Source organism: Haliotis rubra, unplaced genomic scaffold (genome assembly GCF_003918875.1).
Source record: "Haliotis rubra isolate DU_JTF1 unplaced genomic scaffold, ASM391887v1 Scf671, whole genome shotgun sequence".
Taxonomy (NCBI): domain Eukaryota; kingdom Metazoa; phylum Mollusca; class Gastropoda; order Lepetellida; family Haliotidae; genus Haliotis; species Haliotis rubra.
In genome coordinates, this window is record NW_025767381.1 from 520,279 (window position 1) to 542,487 (window position 22,209).

The following is a 22,209-nucleotide window of genomic DNA, read 5'->3' on the forward strand; positions in this document are numbered from 1 at the left end:
TATTCAACGACTATCGTGTTTTCCAACTTTTGTCTTTAACACTTTTTGTAAAATCATCCGAAATAGATGAGTTTACAGGAGAGAAAATCGTGTCATTTTTACCCCTTGAAAATACGTCAAAATATACGTTCCTGATACAAGATATAGTATGCAAATGACATGTACTCTCCATAGGTTCGCGTACATAATATATTTTATGAAAAACGGCATGTACCAATCATCCGTTATTTCTTTTATCCTAATTAGTAATTAGTAATACAGTTACTTGATGTACAGGTATGATATCAATATAGTAATATACATGCATAAATCATTAAACGTATATTTGTTGTCAGGTAAAAAAACAGTTTGGAGCCATCTAAGTACTGGGAAGAATTTCCACAAAGAATATTTCTTTTAGAGTTTTTATGTATATATATAAAGTTAGATTTGGAAGCATATCTTTGATACTGCATATGTCTTCTCAGCAATGATGATGTGATTTAATAATCCATTTTGATGGAGAGTACCAAACCAAACCATGTCTTTTGATAATATCAATGGATGAGGATATATACATTGTTAAGCCAAATTTTGTAGGTTTTCCAAAATGTTTATGTCTCCTGACATTCCCAGTACACATGATACACACTCTCATTCACATCATTGCAAAAAAAAACAACACAAACGTTTATCAACTTTTTTCATTTTGTCCAATTCCCTTTTTCTATAAATAATACCTTGTAGAAATCTATAAGCTTTGTTTCTTGTAATCCCTTTCTGTATACTGTGAATATATTTTCCCACTCAAAGTCAGTTCCAAGAAATAAATACTGCCTTTTGTTACAAATGTTTGGATGTTTATCATTGCAAATATGTTGATCATCCATAAGGTTTTGTCATCGCAAATAAGTTTATCATTAAAAATCCTGCAGCCTTTTGATACTTTTACTAAATTCACCTGTAATTGTTTAACATTCAAATTCTTGACTGGGATAGAGTGGCAGTGCTTTGAAGTATGTTTCCAAAATTCAGGTAATATGTTCAGTAAATATCTGAAATCTAAAAAAGAACCTTTAATACAGTATTTTAATCTGTAATCATCTGTTATCCCTCTATTCGTTATCATTACATTGTTTATTTCGTCTCAGCCTTGTTAATTAGTCTTGTTGTATATACATGTATATCACCTGTTCTCTCCCTGTACCATTCTTACTTGAAAACGATACAAAAACCTGTATCGAAACATCGTGCTCTAGAATTAAAGAAGTTGTCATCCATATATCTTGTTCTATAAGTATTTTAATTTCTTTTATAGAAAGAATAATGTCTTGTTTCTTTAACTTCCATGAAATAGGTGTATAATTTCTTTTGATAGCTTGTACAACATGACATACTCACTCACTTTCCGCACGTGACAAACTGTTTTCGGCGCATGTGTAGGCATTGTTCGTATCCGAGAAAGACATTACGACTCGGGTTACAGAGCTTCAGGTATAAGTTTCTATTGACAGTTCTCTACCTATAAATATAAACACGGGTTTGCCCGTTTACTGGAAACACTTGAAGATCCGGGTCTTCAGCAACCCATGCTTGTCGCGATAGGCGATTAAGGGTATCGGGTGGTTAGGCTCGCTAACTTGCTTGACACACGTCATCGTATCCCATTTGCAAGCGTAGATCGATGCTTATGCTGTTGATCACTGGGTTGTCTGGTCCAGCCTTGTCCTAGCCGTCATATAGCTAGACGCTTACAAGACTGAAGCAATAGTGACTGAGGGAGTTGGGTGCTTTGTCGATTTCAACACGTTCATCGACATTTTGTACGGAATGGTCTTAACACAACTGTACCTCTGTGGAGAACTGAACCCAAGCCTCCGTCGGGTACTTCAACAACTAGGCTACCCACAGTATATATATATATATTTCAAGTTCCATTATACATCAAATTGTAAAGTACTTATTGATTTAAACAGGATTTAGACATGACAATTTTACACCTTACCCTCGTCTATCATAATGGAACCTCCGTGGCCTTGTGGATAAAGTGTCTGCCAGGAGAGAGGAAGTGGGTGGTTCGACCCCCAACAACTTCATAACAAGAGACATTGAAAGATGATACTTATTGTTATCCTGCCTTGCGCTAAAGATGAAGGGAAGAAATTAGTATTGTTAAGCCAGTCTAGCGAAATATAGCCCTATCCAACCACAATATTCTGTAAAAATGCTTTCAAGTTATTTACGCTTAGAATCTTAAAAAGTGTACTAAAATCGGAGTGGTAAAACACTCTCAAATTGTCTTCAGGGTTTATGGGGGTCATGAACCCCTTGAAGCACTTATAACTTTGTGAAAATTTGTTTTGATTGTGTCAAGATGTATATCCTATGAAAAAAGCCCTCTTCAGAAGTTTTTCATAAATCTATACTTTAGAGATATCAGACACATATATACATATATCTTACTGGAAACATCTAAAATTTTCTTCCATCGTGAATTAACTGATATCACTCTGTCGGACACGAACACAGATAACCTGTATAAATGACATTTATTAAAATCACCTACACCAGACGGCAGAGATCGTCCTCACGAGAAGTTGTGGTGCTGTATTCTAAAGGTGCTCTTCGATTTGAACACTTTTGTAAATATTTAGTGTATATATTTGTAATGCAATCAAGACATTCATTTTAACCATCATCTACATTCTTCCAATAACGAGACTTCAGGTAAAAAAAAAAAATCACAGATAGTGAATGGATCTCAAGATGACGATATAACATCTGACATGTTTCTGTAGTATTTTACGTACGCGCGCTCATGTAACTCTTTAACGTGGAGTTCGAAAAGGTACTTTCGGAGCTCCATACAAAGATTCGTGGCTTCGCTTCAAACACACATCAGTTGTATCGCACACAACGTCGCAGAGAGCTTCAATGCGTACCTGTCAAAAGGTTTCAGCCGAGAGGTTGTGTGGGTGAAATGGACGACATCGCCGACGATGGTGTCATGTGCGAACCACTGTCTATGGTGTCAACACCAGGAAGCGACGTTGCTTTCTTGCATGGATCCACCACGCTTTATTCCTTCTCCGATCGGGGTCATTATCGCATGTTTCATTCATAATTAATGCAGTTTAGTTAGACGAAAATTGATAAAATGACATTCGTTATCGAGGTTTTTAAAGAACAGGTTCCAGATTGTTATCGGAAGAAATACTTTACCGTTTTTGTTTATTAGTGTTCAATACAACCTAAATCTTTGTGTTTCCTTGTGTAGGTATCAAATATATCCAGCAGATACACATACTAATCTTTGAAAAATCTACTTTTAAGTGAGAGACAAGACGACGATTTTAAGGCCGGTGTTTATGACATAAGTGGATGCAGGTCGCCATTGTGAAAGCATGCCCACTCACTTAAAGCACTTCAAGGATGCTCATTAATGAAACACAAACACACCTGCATGAATGCACGCAGACACACAAGCATGCACACACACATAATCAGTCCTTATTACTGTTATAAAGCTCAATTTTGATATCTATTCTTTTCCTTTTTTCCATGCACCAACAGTTTTACTCTTATGGACTAGAATTACAGAACCATGCATAAAACTGTTTAGGATGACCCTGCTTTCAAACCCTTGGAGGCCTGTTTGAATTTGATGAATATGTATGAACATTCCTAAAATTCTCAAGAACAATGTTACTTATTTCATAAGCCTGCTCAGTTAAGCATGTACATTTATGATGTACAATCCATACAAGTATAATCACAATACTTTATAAATTGTATGTTTTGAAAATGATTCCACTTTACCCTTTCTCCATGCTCATGCTTTTATCATATTGTTTCACAATCTAGTCAGTTTGATTTCATTTGAGACCGATGAATTGCTTGGTCTCACAAAATCTAATAATTGCAACAAAACCAAATTTTGCAGTCACATGAAATCGACAGACCAAATCTGATGATTTGTCTCATAGTTTAGGACACCTGAATAACAAAGTTGTTTAACAAATGATCATAATTTTGTTGTCACTTTTCACTTGGTATTGTTTGGTATTGGTATTGTTGCAATTATATGATTTTGTGTTAGTGAGCAATTCATCGGTCTCAAATGAAACCAAACAGACTGTAGGCTATGTATAAAGCCAGTTGATTTTAAGTACAGAAAATGTTGCAGGACCCAAATATCTCAGCTGGTTCAAGTCAAGATGTGGCTGTGATTGTTTTGGACGACTTTACCGGCGCCTCTTCCCACTTGGATATAAAAATGAATTCAAGAGTCTTATTTCCATAGCCTGGCCAATTGTAAGTTTTGTTTGCGTGTTTAATGTGTATGTTACGTCATAGTCAAGAGTCAAAATCACCACAACATGGTGAGTGGAAGTGCTTTTTGTGCACATATAATGTGTATGTATCGTAAGATTCAAGAGTCTTCACTCCTTGCCATGGCAAATTGTATGTGTTTTGTATGCACATCTAATGTGTATGTATGGTAAGATTCAAGAGTCTTCACTCCATACCATACGTTGTTATGTTACCTTCCAACTTCTAAATGCCCATCAAACATCTTCACTCCTTGCCATGGCAACTTGTACATGTTTTGTATGCACATCTAATGTGCAAGATTCAAGAGTATGGCATGTTTTGTATGCACATCTAATATTCAAGAGTCTTCCCTCCTTACCAGAGCAAATCATAAGTATTTTGTATGCACAAATTAATATGTATGTATGGACATGTTCAACACTCATATTTTGATAGCAGGGCAAATAGTAAGTGTTTTGTTGTTTTGTTTGCACATCTAATGTGTGTGTATGGTAAGGTTTTACAGTCTAATCTCCATTGCATTGCCAGTGATGAGTCATTCTGTGCATAAAACAAGTTCACATGTTTATCCTTCACCATGCATTTGTCACATATCATTGGCACAAGGTATGGTGTCCTCAAGAGGCTGGGAAGTTCATTGTACCATTGTGATTTTGTTATTGAATGGGTACTCTAATATGAGGAACCTCAAACCCTTTCATGCTCTATTTAATTCTTCTTTCCAGATTGTGACCACCTTCTTTCAGCAGTTGCTGTTTCTGGTGACCTCCATGTTTGTCGGCCATCTTGGTCAGCTTGAGCTGGATGCAGCAGCTCTTGGCCTGACAGTGAGTTCCTCTCTTAGAGCATCCATTGTATCTCTTTGTTTAGTTTCATTCAATAATACAGGGGTGGAAATAACTTCAAAATTGCTAGTGTACTCCGGTACAGTGGCACATGTAAAATCACTTGCCCTGATAATTCTTCCACTATACCGGCCGATTTTCTTGTTGATAAACAACATAATTAACATTGGAAAGTCAACTGGACACTGGTACAGAGTGACATACAAATTTGCTAGCCCGACAGAAAAAAACACTGGACTGGGACGTCGGGCAATGGGTTATTTCCACCCCTGTAATAGTTTCCATCTGATTGATTTTGATGGGAATGTGTCACACTAAACTGAGTACTAAAATATCTCAGAATTTAGGAAAATAAAATATCAAATGCAAAAATATCCTATGTTGGCTCAAAATACGAATTTTTCCAAAATCTTGTTAAAATCAGATTTTAGAACTCACTACTTCTATGAAGAGATTGGACGACATCCCATTACAGGTTAACTTAAAATTACCTTTTGCAAACTTGACTGACCAATGAAATGACTATCATTAGCCAATCAAAAAACAACTTTCTCGAGCCTTACGGAACTAGTTTGAAACCAGTGGCGTCCATTTCAGACTGAGTTTTAGAAAATGTTCAAAATTTGAAGAACTGCTGAAAGAATTCTTGAATTTCTGATAGCCTGAGAAAATATGGCTGCAGTTCTCATGGGCTGTGGAAAGCCTGGCTCATTTCAATGTGCATCCCATATATGCAAGTGGAAGACAACCCTGTGTTAGCCATTTCAAGTGCATGATTAGATTGTGACTCTCTGGCAAGTGACGCTCTGATGGTTCTGGATAAAAGGTTGTTTCAGGAAGGCCCATAATCAAATGGTATCAGATAATTTGTTTAACAATAGCCAGAACTAAGATTGATTGATTGATTGTTTGTTTTTAACGCCACAATCAGCAATATTCCAGCTATATGTTGGTTGTCTGTGATTAATAGAGTCTTGACCAGATAATCCAGTGATCAACAGCATGAGCATCAATATACACAACTGGTATATGATGGCATTCATCAATCAAGTCATCAAGCCTGACTAACCAATCTGGTCAGTCACCTCGTACGGCAAGCATTGGTTGCAGAAGACCAATTCTAACCCAGATCTTCACGGGTAGCAAGAACTAAGATCTGATTTTAGACAGATTGTCATTTTGTGTAATTTGCCTTCCTCTTTTTGTGTTTTTATTTTATTATTTTTTTCATAGTTTTTTTATTTTTCCATAGTTCCATTGGTACATGGACTCCAGTCATTCTTAAATACATATTGTAGATTTTATTTAGAAAAAAAACATCACTTAGAATAAATCATATAGAAGTTAAAAATATCATGCAGAAGCTAAAGGTGCCAGATCGACCAGAATTTGAAAAAATGATCGATTCTTGAACTTATCGTAGGAGAATATTTTGTCAGTTCATAATATTTTGTAAGCTCCTGTTGTAAAAACTGAAAAGTTGGCATCTGTTTAGATATTTTACACTTAAAGATGATATTTTTGAAAAGGATAAACTCACATTGATTGGATAATTATTTTTATGACCGAATCCAAGCAAAATTTGTTCTTTTGTGAACTTTAAATTTACATCCAGATTATTGTTAAGCCAGTTTTTGCGATTTTGCCTTTTGTGGTTATGTATATTAAGGTATGTTTTATTTCCAGATGACCAATGTCACGGGGCTGTCTGTGGTATCTGGACTGGCATCAGCGTGTGATACCCTCTTCCCCCAGGTCAGGCCACATGTCTGGAAACAGCAACTGACATCATTGATAAAACTCAGCATAGTCTACCTATATTAAAACACTCAATTTTGCCTATCCACAATTTGGTTGTCCCTCATGTTATGACATTTATCTCATCCAGTGTGCATGATTGCTAAACAGACATAATATGCAATCCATATATTTTTGTTCCCCGCCGCAACGTGGAACGGGGGACTATGTATTCAGAAATGCGTCAGACGCATACGCACAATACATGATGTCCCGATTCTTGTTAACGCAATATCTCATGAACTGTTGTACCCAATGTTCGATTCTTGTTACAGCCTACATTGGGGATTACACAATATCTCATGAACTGTTGTCACCCAATGTCTTCAAATTTTGATATCTCATGACAGCCTACATTGTCTTCAAATTTGATTACACAGAGACACCAGTCGATTTGGATGACTTTGACCTTATTTTAAAGGTCACCACGACACTTTGACCACTTTTCAAACTCTTGTTAACGCGATATCTCATGAACTGTTGTACCCAATGTCTTCAAATTTGATGACAGCCTACATTGGGGATTACAGAGACACCAGTCGATTTGGGTGACTTTGACCTTATTTTCAAGGTCACCACGACACTTTGACCACTTTTCAAACTCTAGTTAATGCGATATCTCATGAACTGTTGTACCCAATGTCTTCAAATGGAGCCTATATTGGGGGATTACCCAGACACCACCCAATTTGGGTGACCTTGACTTTATCTTCAAGGTCACCATGACACTTTGCACACTTTTAACTCTTGTTAACACAACATCTCATGGATTGTCAGGGCTCCAGATAAGGGCCATATCGGCGTATGTACGGATACAAAATATGCACGATACGGTGGGAAATAATTCAGAAAACGTAGCAGACACGGACCACAGCATTGGTGTACAGTCTTAGAATCATTTACAGACGTATTTATCTGAAAAAGTATTATTTTTCCTTATCCTGACTCATGCTTAATTGCTTGTCTTCTTCTTCTTGCTAACATAGTGGAAACACTTGTATCTCCTATTGAAGCACCCTTCAATGTAAAATCACTAATCACTACTCACCAAGAGTTGTCCCTCCTTCCGTTTTGGCGGGAACTGGCGCCACTGTTCCCCCACATGCTTCTCTCTCCTTCTTCTGCCCAGTGAGCAGGTTGTGAGAGCGCCTGTGTCTCCTTACGGCACTATATCCTTTGATTATTTAGTTAGTTACCTCTATAAGTTCTTTATAGAGGTTTAGCTAGTATCCTTCATCAATATGTTTTGATATTTATTCGTATTTACCACTGTTTATTCACGGTGTATTCTGTGTTTGTTCAGTAGTTTACGTTCATGAAAATCTGTTCCGTATGTAAGTTACGTTTCTCTGCTGCTGACCTGCACCTAATATGCCCTAGTTGCACGGTACCATGTTCTTTCAGCTCACGCTGCAATTGTTGCAAGCATTTATCAACTTGTGAATTTAATAAATATTTACTTTGCGTCCTGAGGCGTGCCGCAGATAGGTCGCGTAGGATTGATCCAGTCATGGATAATGCAGCTGAGTCCCTCACCAGTCAACTGCTGTCGGACGACCCCCTACCGTCTGGTGTTCCGCTGGAGTTTCCCTCGGAGGAGAGGCGTGGGACGAAGTCCGCCACCTCCAAGAAGAGACCTGCATCTCCAGACATCCCGTCATCGCAGTCCAAGACTCGGAGGTCGTCTACCACCCAGCGCAGACTTCGCACCCCCAGGGCAGCGTCCACCACCAAGGGGAAGTCAGCGCAGACTACTAGAACCTTCTCGGCCGAGATTGTTCACGTCGCAGAACAGGGCCTGTATGATGATCAGCCGATCATCATCCCAGAAGAGTTCATCACAAGAAAGCGACCGGTCTCAGCTACGGTGACATCAGCGCAGATCCAATCTCAACCCGATGTATCAACGCTGACAACAGATGATCGTCCCGTGGGCCCCGTCGCCATCAACGCAGAAAGGGCAGCGCTGGTACCACCGCAGACCTTCCCGGGCGACTTTATGCAGCAGTTCTCCCAGCAGATCATGGAGATAATGGAAGAGCGCTACGGCCTGGAAAAGAAACAACCAGCCCAGGGCCTGAGCCTTCGCGAAGGCTCCAACGCAGACATCATCTCTGAGGGGCCTGCCATCAACGTGACTTCTGCCAGCAGAACTACACTACCGGACCAGACTGCGCGAAGGTCGACTCAGCCTGCCCCTATGGAGGACTCGGACGACCAGCGTTCGCGAAGGCGTTCACGAAGGGCTACACAATCTCCACCTGCTTTGGACTCGGATGATCAACGTTCGCGAAAGCGTTCGCGAAGGAAGAATCGCTCATTCCCGGACTCTGGCTCGGACAACCAGCCTTCGCGAAGGACCAGTCGCCACTCTCCAAGTGCGGACTCAGGTGACTCAGACGTCAGCTACAGTATCCAAGACATCTTCGTTCCGTAGATCGTCGAGGGATTCACCAGGACCTTCGCGAAGCTACAGGCGCTCATCTCCGCGCAGGCCCCCACGCAGGTCACCTTACAGGCACAGTTCGTCGGGCCATTCACCACGTCGATCTCCTCGCCGATCTCCACGCAGATCCCCACGCAGGTCTCCACGCAGGTCACCACGACGTTCGCCCAACAAGTCTCTGCGCAGGTCTCCATGTAGATCGCCACCCAGGTTACCACAGTCACACAGGACTCCACCTCATTCACCGTCGCAGGAGTATCAACGTCCTCTTCTCAGCACTCCTATTACTGAGGATGATGGCCACATCATATTTTCGGACTCTGAAATACGTTACTTGATGGCTAATGGTTTGGACTTGGCTTCACCATCTAAAGACGATAATCCGGCTCACACCTATCTTATGACAGATGATGATGTCGACACGCTCACTCTACCCCCGATCGATCCCATCGCAGCGGTTCCACAGAACCTGGACGCAGCTTTCAAGACAGCCACTAAAGCCCAGGCGCCACACTTACCACAGTTCAAGGCCAGGAAGTTCTCCTCCCATAACATGGATCCCTTCCTTAAAGCTCAGGACTTAGACGAGAACTTTAAAGTAATCAACGATGCCAAGGCCAAGTCTTACAAGATTGAGGACCGCAAGCTGGCTCAAGTAGAAACTATGACCAGAAGAATGTTCTTCGGCCTCAACAGATCTCGCACAGTCAGCAAAAGCGCTCATCGCCAAGTTTGAGATTCCACTCTTGGAAGAAGACAGAATGATTTATTCGGCCCTCCTTATGCAGAAGAAGGACCAACAGTTCATGACAGACCACCTTTTCGTCCATCTCCGCAGCAGCACTAACTCTGGCTCGTCGTCAAGGTCTCCTTGCCTCCTGCAGTTGGAGTGAACAGTTTACGGCATCACTTTACACAGCCCCGTGGTCAACTCCTTCCATCTTTGCTGGAGAAATCGACAGGGTTGCTAAGGAAGTCACCAAAGATTCAAGAGAAGTCCTAATGATTAAGTCCATAGACACTCTGGCCAGCGTCATCAGGCAGACAACCCAGCGTTACTCAGGAAGATCCAAGTTTCCTGGAATTCAGAGGGCACGGGACAGGAAAGTGGCTAGCTCCAGAGGCGGGAAGGACTCTTTTCTCCGCCCATCCGGCAACTACAGGGGAGGATCCGGACGAGGCAGGGCACCTAGAGGCTCCCGGAATTATCGACGATGAAAGACGGGTTCGAAACGACTGGAGTCTTCCACCCCCAGCCGTTCCAGTACAACCTTCCCAAGTGGGTGGACGTCTACAACTCCACTGGGAAAACTGGGGAATACTACAAGATCCACATGTATCCAACATCCTAAGACACGGATATCGCATCCAACTACAGGCCACACCACCGCTTACAGTCAACCCTCACAAGTTCGACTTCAAGGCACATCAGATAGAGAAGTTACGAGAGGCTGTCGCATCTCTACTAACCAAGCAGGCCATAGAAATCGTGGATCAAGTCAACATCGAACCAGGTTTCTACTCCCCAGTTTTCCTGGTTCCAAAGAAAAAGTCCAAAGAAAAGTTCCGACTCATCTACAATATGAGCACGTTCAACAGGGATTATCTACGCAGACCTCCCAGGTTCTGCATGATACATCTACCTCAACTAATCCACCTCGTCCGTCCGATGGACTACATGGCAAGCATAGATCTCATATCCCGATACATCCCGACTCGAGAAAGTACCTCAGATTTACACTGGACGGGCTACATTACCAATGGAAGGTCCTGCCATTTGGAATATCATTGGCCCCCTGGTTGTTTACAAGAGTAACGAAACCCATAGTCACATATCTACATCATCGAGGGCTACGCAGTGCATTCTACCTCGACGACGGGATTCAAGTAGACCACGACCCAGTCCGTCTCAGACTACAATTGAATTTCACCATCAATCTACTAACTCAGCTAGGATGGTTAGTGAATCTACTCAAGTCGGACCTAGAACCTACGCAGGACCTACAGTTTCTAGGCATCAGATTTCTCACGACGCCACAACCGTATCATCGTGCCAGAGGACCGATGGCTCAAGATTCAACAGACCATCCCTCAAGCCTTACTCTCTCCGTGGCCACTACGACAGTGGCAGAGTCTGTTGGGTCTCCTCACGTCCGCACAAGACATGACAGCCAGAGGCAGACTACAGCTACGCCCGTTACAGGTCCTCATCAACGCTCATCTCGACGACCTACAACCCTTCGGTCTACCGAATTATCTCAGACCTCATCTACTATGGTGGACCCGGAGGTCGAATGTTTGCGAAGGCATCTATTTAGAAGAGCCGGAGTTCAAGACCCATCTATACGTGAGGCCAGCGTCACTCCAAGGTTGGGAGCACATCTCAACAACCATGTGGCATCCGGGATATGGAATCAGGAAGAGAAACGTCTGCACATCAACATGCTGGAGATGAAAGCAGCAATCAACGCCATACTCCATTGGAGCACCATTCTACAGAATGCGCATCTCATGGTACACACAGACAACTTCGACAGTGGCGTTTTACATAAACAAGCAAGGCTCAACAAGATCATTGAACCTACTAGATCTCTGCTTTCAACTGTTCGACCTAATCGACGATCTGAACATCCACGTAAGAGCATGTCACATTCCAGGAGCCAAGAATGTCCTAGCAGACGCACTATCCCGTCCATCTCTACCATCGCCGACGGAATGGATGCTTCATCCAGAGATCTTCACACAGATAGGCATAAGGAAATAGGAGCTCCGCTAATAGACCTATTCGCCACACGCTTCAACAATCAGCTAACAACATTCGTCTCTCCAGTCCCAGACCCACGAGCGTGGGCAACGGACGCTCTCAGCATATCTTGGGAAGGCTTCAACGCGTACACGTTTCCGCCGCCAGCGCTTCTACCAAAGGTTTTACAGAAAATCAGCCAGACAAGGAACCTCCAACTGATTTTGGTCGCCCCTTACTGGCCAGCGAGAATATGGTTCCCCATTCTCATACAAGAACTCGGACCACCACTACTACAACTACCAGAGTGGTCGAATCTACTAGTACATCCTCACACAAAACAAGCGCACAGCAACCCAAGGGCATTCCAACTACACGTATGGACTGTATCAAGGCGTGTTTAAACAAGAGAGGTTACTCAGCCAGAGCAGCGAAAGCAGTCACGCTTGCTTTACGCAATTCTACACACAACTTGTACGACGACAAGTGGCGCAGTTTTGAGACCTACGCTGCTAAAAAGGGATTTACAGCTAGAAATGCAACACATCCTCAAGTGGCAGACTATCTTTGTCACCTACGACAAACCAAACGTCTGAAAGGGTCTACACTCTTAACATACCTAGAGGCATTGAGCTCAGTGATAACTATGAGAACGGGTGTAAAGCTAACCAAAGTACCAGAGTTACTGGCCTTGTTACGCTCTTACAGATTGGAGGACCAAAAACAGAGATTTCGTGCTCCTGCATGGGACCTCAATATTGTTCTCAAACATCTCACAAGTGACGTTTACGAACCACTGGAGACGACATCCTTTGAATTCTGACACAGAAAACGCTGTTCCTGCTAGCCCTAGCAACAGCAGCCAGGATGTCGGAAATTCATGCTCTAGATTACGAGAGAACGCAATTTGATGAAAATCACAACACAGTGCACATGGGACTGCGATGGGATTTTATTGCTAAGAATCAACTGCCAGGTCAACCGGACAGACAATTCCACGTCCCAGCACTATCCTCCATACTTGGACCACATGATACGCTTGACTTATCCTTGTGCCCAGTGAGTGCATTGAAAATTTATCTACATCGATCCAGAATGAGGAGACGCAAGTTTAAACGACTTTTCGTCCTGATATCAACAGCGACACAGACGGAAGTCTCCCGCACTACGATATCAATCTGGATAAGAACTGTCATACTACGAGCCTACAAGGCTGCAGGACTGGATCTTCCAAGAGCCTCTAACCCTCACAAAATTAGAGCACTGGCGTCAACACTCGCTCTACATGGGAATTGCTCGCTTAACACGATCATGGAGGGCTGTTTCTGGAAATCGGACATGGTGTTTGCAAACCACTACTTGAGAGATATCGCCACAGAGGACGTCTCAGGCATTCACCATTTCGGCCCTCTGGTTGTCGCACAGCAGTTGACAGTTCCCCACAGAAGATGAGACGTAGTCTCGCTGTGTTATCACTTGACTTATCAAGCCTACACTCAGCAGAGTTTTGCTTCAGTATCAATGCACGTCTCAAGACTAGCATAAGTGATAAACCCAGTACTTGTAAGTTTACTAGTACAGTTGGGTCGCTTCTCCACCTTGGAGTCGCTAAATCCACATTGAAATGTTAACAGAAATAGGACCAAAAGTTAACTATTGTGGTCCCCCTATCAAAAGGCAGCTGAAAGAACACTTTTGCTTACAGCAGCAGAATTTAGCATAATTACAGTGCCATTATGAAGTTCCCGTAGGTTTTTTTTATTTTGACGTAAAATTCACTAATTAAATCCTCAAGTGCTTTTTCCCACCACCTTTTCCGTCGGATTCTACAAGCAATTAAGCATGAGTCAGGATAAGGAAAAATATGTAATTTTCTGAATAAAATTGATATTTTATACTTATCCTGACTCATGAGGTAAGCCCTCCCAACCTCCCCACAAGACACTTTGGATTTCCCTGTAAATTCAAGTGTCGGGCTCATATTCAGGAGTGAAGCATGTGGGGGAATGGTGGCGCCAGTTCCCGCCAAAACGGAAGGAGGGACAACTCTTGGTGAGTAGTGATTAGTGATTTTACATTGAAGGGGCTTCAATAGGAGATACAAGTGTTTCCACTATGTTCTCAAGAAGAAGAAGACAAGCAATTAAGCATGAGTCAGGATAAGTATAAAATATCAATTTTATTCAGAAAATTACATGTTTTATTGTTTATTGACTTGTTTACACAAGAGTAGCAATGTTGTGGTGCATATATGAAACGAAACACAAGATTGCTGATACTCCATTAAATTCCATTCAGTATCCTATAAATGTACTCTTATTGTTTTCCAGTACTCCTATATTGAAAAAATAAGGAGTACGTATTCCTGATCATGAAAAATTATCTGGAGCCCTGGATTGTTGTACCCAATGTCTTCAAATTTGGTGACAGCCTACATTGGGGGATCTTCAAGGTCACCAAGACACTTTGACCACTTTTCAAACATATTTAAACGAGATATCTCATAAAACATTACACCCAATGTTTTCAATTATGTTGACAGCCTACATTGGGTGATTAGGCAGACACCAGTTATTTCAGGCATCTTGTATGTGATAAAAAATGAAAAGTATAGATATTCCATTCTTTAGCGGCAGGGGACATTGCCATATCAGTGGCACACAGTTGTTCTATCTTAATTTCCTTAAAACTGTCAATAATGTCAGACCTAGTATACTATAAGTAGAATATTAGGCTGAAGTTTTTCAGATTGAGACTCTAAATTTGCTGTTTTCCCTTGATATTAAAAGGAGTGAGTGAATATGGTTTTACGCCGCTTTTAGCAATATTCCAGCAACATCACGGGATATTAAAAGGAACTGTATTTCGTTTGATATTTTCACTGTTCAGTTGTTATGATTTTGAATTGTAAATGATACATAATTTGTTTATAAATGATATTAAGTGCTTTTTCCAGCTGTTTGAATTAAGTTCAGCTGTGTCAAAAACTAATCTAAAGATTTGCTGGTTTGTTGAGTATGTACAGTCAGATTGAAGTGGTGATTATATTGAACTTGGATTTGGACTTTTAAGACTGTATGTTTTGTAAAGTATATCCTTTGCCTATATGTTTTTTAATTCCAGGTCATTTTGTTTTCCTTTTCTTCAGACATATGGCAGTTCCAACAGAAGAAATCTTGGCATCGTGTTACAAAAAGGTGAGTAAAGCCACTGTCAGAATTAAAATATACTCTCGACCATTCTGACACGTACCATTTGATAATTACAGTCACAAATCTAAGAATTTGTGGTGGCACGATTTATGCAATATCCGTGTTGTTTTCTGAAAGAAATATAATCTATGTAGAGGATTATTTGTGCACAAATGCAGCTGATATTAAAATAGGTATTTTTGATATATTAAAGGGTAAATAATTTGCAACAAATTTCCCCCTTTAAATGCAATTCAAAGACTTTAAATTATTTAAAAGAAAGGTGAATATTCACACCAGGTCACAAATCAGTTGAAGTAATAATGCAATGTTGGTCACCGAGAGTCCTTGGATGGGTGACCATGTTTGGCAGCTTGCATCCTGAGAGTTTCTAGGACTTTAGTCCTGCCTCACAACGAAGCACATGTGACACATGTGGTCTCGCCTTAGGCAAGTGAGTTTGTTCATGAATTGCCTCTGTTCATCCAGCAGAAACTGGGTACCCAGTGGGATGGGTCATATGACTGAATTAACCTTGAAGTGCTTCACAGGCAGCTTGGGTTATCCAGGGTAATAATGAGTCAGCACACTTAACATGCACAAGTGTGTGGAAACAGGCGCTTTATAAATAGCCATTTATTATTATTATTATTATTATTATGAAATGTGTCAGTGTCGTTATGAAGTGTTGACAAGCACCTGTTATTACTTCCAGCAATTGTTATTTTGTTGTTGCTGTGTATTCCCTGCTGGGCCGTCTTCATCAATGTTGAGCACATCCTGCTGGCCACGGGACAGGACCCAGTGGTGGCCAAGTAAGTAGTTTTTTATCCAAAATGTGTAAAGCCATTATGTAAATATTTAACTCAAACATCAGGTTTCTCAGTTGAATATTTTACTCTAGTGTCTGCACTCTGTGAAGTTTATGCATGTTGCATACTTGTGTGTTGAGGGTAGTGGTTAAAGTGTTGGCCTGACCTCGCATCGCCTACACCTCATTTCGCCTACACCCTTATCAAAACGAATTCAGGGTTGACTGCACATCACATAAATGCTGTTATATCTTTAGAAAAGTAGACTCTTCCACTAATGAGGTATTCTTCCATTAATAAAAATAAACTCTTGCAATGATGATTTATACTTTAATAGGTCATATATTCAACAAGTTAAAATACCAATATCATCACAATGATCAGTCACATAAGTCAATCACCAACACCACCATCAGTCTGTATCAGTATCCAGATTGGAGCACTTGTTGACATGAAGTTACAGACTCAGCTCTCTGAAAATTTGCCATTTTGATGCTGAGTGTGATACTTGCAGAGGTTTATATACGACATTGCAAAAACAGAATAACATGTATGGTTGATCAAAGAAAAAGATGAGCAAGTCATGTTTGTACAATCAAAACATGTAGGCGAAATGAGGTGTAAGCGATATGAGGGCAAGCCAAAGTGTTAGCTCATTACTCCAAAGATCTTGGTTCCTTTTCCCACATGCTTACAATGTGTGAAGCCTATTTCTGGTGTCCTGACTGATATTGCTGGAATGTTGCAAAAAGCGGCATAAAACCATATCCTCTCACTCACTTGTTAATTGTGCCTGTGAAGATCTGGGTTAGAACTGATCTTCAGTAACCCATGCTTGTCATAAGAGGCGACTAACGGGATCTGGTCGTCTGGCTCACTGACTTGGTTGACACATGTCATCGTATCCCAATTGCGTAGATCAATACTCATGATGCTGATCACTTGATTGTCTGGTCCAGACTCGATTATTTACAGACCACCACCATATAGCTGGAATATTGCTGAGTGCGGTGTTAAACACCAAACCAACCAACCAACGTGTTTATTGAGGTCTATATCAAGATGTAAAAGTTTTATTATTCCCCTGGCATGAAATGCGGTGGGATATAGTCGACGCCTCGTCCGTCTGTCCGTCCGTCCGTCTGTCCGTAATCATTTTGTTTCCAGAGCATAACTCAAACACCGTTCACTATTTTTCAACAAAAATTGGTAGATATGTCAAACAGAACCTAAGGTGGTGCCTTTTGCTATTTACATATTTTTGTCATTTATATTTTTCTCGGTTTCCATGGAAACGTTTTGGACTTAGTCTTAAAGGGGGGTGGGCTTTGTTTCCGGAGCATAACTCAAAAACCGTTCGATATTTTTCAACAAAACTTGGTAGAAATATCAAACAGATCCTTAAGTGGTGCCTTTTGCTATTTGCAGATTTTTGGCATTTTTATTTTTCTCAGTTTCCATGGAAATGATTTGGACTTAGTCTCAAAAGGGAGGGTGGGTTTCGTTTCCGGAGCACAACTCGAAAACTGCTTAATATCTTTCAGCAAAACTTGGCAGATATGTGAGGCAGATCCAGAAGTGGTGCCTTTTGCTATTTATTTTTGTCATTTTTATCTTTCACTTAGTCTCAGAACTTCCGGAGCACAACTCGAAAACCATTTAATATCTTTCAACAGAACTTGGCAGATTTATGAGTCAGATCTTGAAGTGGTGCCTTTTGCTATTTACACTTTTTTGGCATTTATACTTTTCGGGCCTGAAACGTGTTTAATTCTTAGAAATCTCACTTCACTAACTTAAAAAGTCATGACTGAATATTTCTCTAAGACTCAAGGAAGTTTATGTTCATGATATATTAGTCATCACTTTAAAGTAGCAAGTTGCATCATGTTATACATATCTGCAATAACAACAAGTTTTTTTCGATGATTGTTCGTTGGTGATGAAGCAATCATCAATTGTGAGATTTCAACCAATTCCCAACACTAATATCGTTATACATGGGAACATGGCCTTATCTAGAAATTCATAATCATTTCTCAGAAATTCTAGAAATTACAACAACGCTTATTATGAAATAACAGCCACAAATTTTAATGCGTTATAAACATAGTTTGCTGTATACTTTCCATGAGTGAGTGAGCTTAGGTTTTCACAGCAATATTCCAGCTATATCCAGCTGGTGGATACCAGAAACCAGAAACCTGAAATGGGCTTCACACATTGTACCCATGTGAGGAATCAAACCCTGGTGTTTGGCATGATGAGCGAACACTTTACCCACTAGGTTACCCCACCGCCCATGTGCACTTTTCAGCTATAACACACAGCATTGGCAAAGAACAAATGTTCTGGTCTTTCCATCAGTTAGTTAGGAGAGTATTTGTTTTAAAATATTTGACAGTAATTGCAAAATACTTTTTTTATTTTTCATGCAATTTTCTACAAGTTTTCTTGTCTCTTCTCTGATGATATGTTTGAATTTCTTTCCCCATTTCTTTCAGCATGGCTGGACAGTTTGCACTGTGCTATATTCCAATTCTCCCGGTAAGTTTGTTTGTTTCTTAGAGATTAGAGTTTGATCTCATTTATCCTGGAATACTGGTTGACGTGAAGGGAAAGTTGAAATCATCCCTCTAGTCAAATAGATCAAAGTATGAAGGCGGTCTCACATGTCTCATTTATTTCTATTTCAGGCGGCTGAATCAGGTTAAGGGAAATGGCTATTTAATGGTTATTGAACGATATTAAATCAGTGATATACCTGAAGCTTAAGTTAAACTTCTTGTCCACTTTACCTTGTTTGAATTTGCCAACTGAGCAGAAGTTTTGATTCATATGCATAGTGAGACAGATCCACAAAGAGGGGAGCATAATTGGTGTCCTAGGGGATGTCAATTTCCCGTCTAATTGTTTTCCCAAAATTAGATCTTATCAATGCGGAGGTCTGCCATTTTTTCTATTGTTTTTCTCAGCAAACTTCAGAGAAATACTCTTTTACAAGAATTGTTTTTCAGTTTTACGCTGCACTCAGCAATATTCCAAACATATGGCAGGGGTCTGTAAATCATCGAGTCTGGACCAGACAATCCAATGATCAACAGCATGAGCATTGTTAATCAAGTCAACCAGCCTGACCACCTGATCCCATTTGTTGCCTCTTACGACAAGCATGGGTTACTAAAGATCAATTCTAACCTGGATCTTCACAGGACCAACACAATGACTGTATTTTGTGTATTGTCAAGAAGCAACGTGGTGGATTAGGTGGTCAGGCTGTATGATTTGGTTGATTGCATGTCATTGTACAGCATCTACTTTGGTTATGGTATCAATCACTGGATTGCCTGTCCAAACTGCTTGATTTCATATTGCTGACTCAGGTATTCTTTATTTTCAGGCAAATGTGTTGTACTTCGTTTTAAGCAAGTATCTCCAGGCTCAGGTAATATTTTATCATATTTGTCCACCACCTTTTGTTAATATGTAGTTGTTTCTTCATTCTAATACGAGAGCTTGGTCCAAATACATGTATACCACGGCCTGGTCGCTGGTGATTGGTCGATGAATTGTCGAGGGCGTAGCCATGACACAAATTCATAGACCAATCAACAGCGGCCAGGATGTGATGTATTTGGACGCAGCTCGAGTCACTGGATGAAGTAACTGGTTTGTACCACACCCATTTGAATATAAAATCATCCTGTTAGAGACTGCAGCATTGTCAAGTCGTGAGTGGGATAATAGTACAGACATTACATGGTCACAAATAGTTGACGAATTTGAAGGTGCTTTTGTGAGTTTCTTGTAGTGTTCTGTTTGTTACAGTGCCGTGTGTTTTGTTTGTTACTGTGCCGTGTGTTTGTTGTAGCATTCTGTTTGTTACAGTGCCGTGTGTTTGTTGTAGCATTCTGTTTGTAGAAGTGTTTTGTTTGTTACAGTGTTTTGTGTTTGTTGTAGTGTTTTGTTTGTTACAGTGTTTTGTGTTTGTTGTAGTGTTCTGTTTGTTACAGTGTTTTGTGTTTGTTGTAGTGCTTTGTTTGTTACAGTGTTTTGTGTTTGTTGTAGTGTTCTGTTTGTTACAGTGTTTTGTGTTTGTTGTAGTGTTCTGTTTGTTACAGTGTTTTGTGTTTGTTGTAGTGTTCTGTTTGTTACAGTGTTTTGTGTTTGTTGTAGTGCTTTGTTTGTTACAGTATTTTGTGTTTGTTGTAGTGTTCTGTTTGTTACAGTGTTTTGTGTTTGTTGTAGTGTTTTGTTTGTTACAGTGTTTTTGTGTTTGTTGTAGTGCTGTTTGTTACAGTGTTTTGTGTTTGTTGTAGTGTTCTGTTTGTTACAGTGTTTTGTGTTTGTTGTAGTGTTCTCTTTGTTACAGTGTTTTGTGATTGTTGTAGTGTTTTGTTTGTTTCAGTGTTTTGTGTTTGTTGTAGTGTTCTGTTTGTTACAGTGTTTTGTGTTTGTTGTAGTGTTCTGTTTGTTACAGTGTTTATGTGTTTGTTGTAGTGTTCTGTTTGTTACAGTGCCGTGTGTTTGTTGTAGTGTTGTTTGTTACAGTGTTGTGTGTTTGTTGTGTTGTATCATTGCCACAATGTTGTGTATATATTATTATTTTTTGTTATAGTGTTGTATGGTTGTCACAATCTTTCCGTGTTTGTTACTATCTGTGTGTTACACTGTTGTATGGTTGTCACAATCTTTCCCTGTTTGTTACTATCTGTGAGTTACACTGTTGTATGGTTGTCACAATCTTTCCATGTTTGTTACTATCTGTGTGTTACAGTGTTTTGTGTTTGTTGTAGTGTTCTGTTTGTTACAGTGTTTTGTGATTGTTGTAGTGTTTTGTGTTACAGTGTTTTGTATGTTGTTGTCACAATGTTTTCCATGTTTGTTACTATCTGTGTGTATTACAGTGTTGTATGTATGGTTGTCACAATCTTTCCATGTTTGTTACTATCTGTGTTACTGTTGTATGGTTGTCACAATCTGTTTGTTACTATCTGTGTTTTACAGTGTTGTATGTTGTCACAATCTTTATGGTTACTATCTGTTTTAAAGGTGTGTTTGTTACTAATGTGTGTTAATTTGTAGTTTGGTTATCACAGTTCTAAGTGTCTTGCAGTGTTGTGCTGTTGAACAATGCTGTATATATTTGGTAGAGAGATTTTGTGTGTGTCTTTTTCAGAGTATTGTGGTCCCATCATGTCTGATCCTCATTGCTGGGAACCTTCTCAATGTTGCACTTCTGGCTCTATTCCTGTTCTGGCTCAAGCTGGAGTTGCTGTGAGTAATGCATTCCATCATGGGTTGGCCTTGATGCCATACGGAATGGTGATAAGTTCAATGTGATTGTTTGCCTTGGCAGTTCTGTCTAATTGGGCTCAATATTTCAAGTTTAAAGTGTTTTAGGGATATAGTCGACGGCTCGTCCGTCCGTCCGTCCGTCCGTCCGTCCGTAATCATTTTGTTTCCGGAGCATAACTCAAAAACCGTTCACTATTTTTCAACAAAAATTGGTAGATATATATAATAGAACCTAAAGTGGTGCCTTTTGCTATTTACAGATTTATGTCAGTTTTATTGTTCTTGGTTTCCATGGAAACGATTCGGACTTAGTCTCAAACAGGAGGGATTGGTTTCATTTCCCGCAAACAATTCAACCACTCGCAAACCATTCAATATCTTTCAACAAAACATGGTGGATATATCAAACAGAACCTAAAGTGGTGCCTGTTGCTATTTGCAGGCTTTTGCCATTTTTTATTATTTTTCCTTATCCTGACTCATGCTTATTGCTTGTCTCTTTCCTCTTGCGAACTTAGTGGAACACTTGTATCTCCCATTGAAGCTCCCTTCAATAAAACAGACGAAAAATCACTACTCACCAGAGTTGTCTCTATTTTCGTTTTGGCAGGAAACCGTGGCGCCACCGTTCTCCCACGCTTCACTCTCTCCTTCTTCGCCCTGTGAGCAGGTTGTGAGAGCGCCTGTGTCTCCTATACGGCACTATATCCTTTATTTACTTAGTTATTCTCCTCTATTCTACTTTTATAGAGGTTTAGTTAGT

At 40.4% G+C, this 22,209-nt stretch overlaps 1 protein-coding gene across 1 annotated transcript in view; it reads left to right on the forward strand.

The window, feature by feature from the left end:
* The first annotated feature begins 2,886 nt into the window (after positions 1–2,886).
* Positions 2,887–22,209, forward strand: part of LOC124257759 (multidrug and toxin extrusion protein 1-like) — a 43,510-nt gene continuing 24,187 nt past the window's right edge. Inside the window, exons 1-9 of the mRNA XM_046691886.1 lie at positions 2,887–3,077; positions 4,166–4,293; positions 5,040–5,141; positions 6,846–6,914; positions 15,294–15,342; positions 16,052–16,151; positions 18,653–18,695; positions 19,549–19,593; positions 21,328–21,425. Coding sequence (XP_046547842.1) covers positions 2,960–3,077; positions 4,166–4,293; positions 5,040–5,141; positions 6,846–6,914; positions 15,294–15,342; positions 16,052–16,151; positions 18,653–18,695; positions 19,549–19,593; positions 21,328–21,425 — 752 coding nt within the window. The 5' untranslated portion in view covers positions 2,887–2,959. The remainder of the gene's footprint in view (positions 3,078–4,165; positions 4,294–5,039; positions 5,142–6,845; positions 6,915–15,293; positions 15,343–16,051; positions 16,152–18,652; positions 18,696–19,548; positions 19,594–21,327; positions 21,426–22,209) is intronic.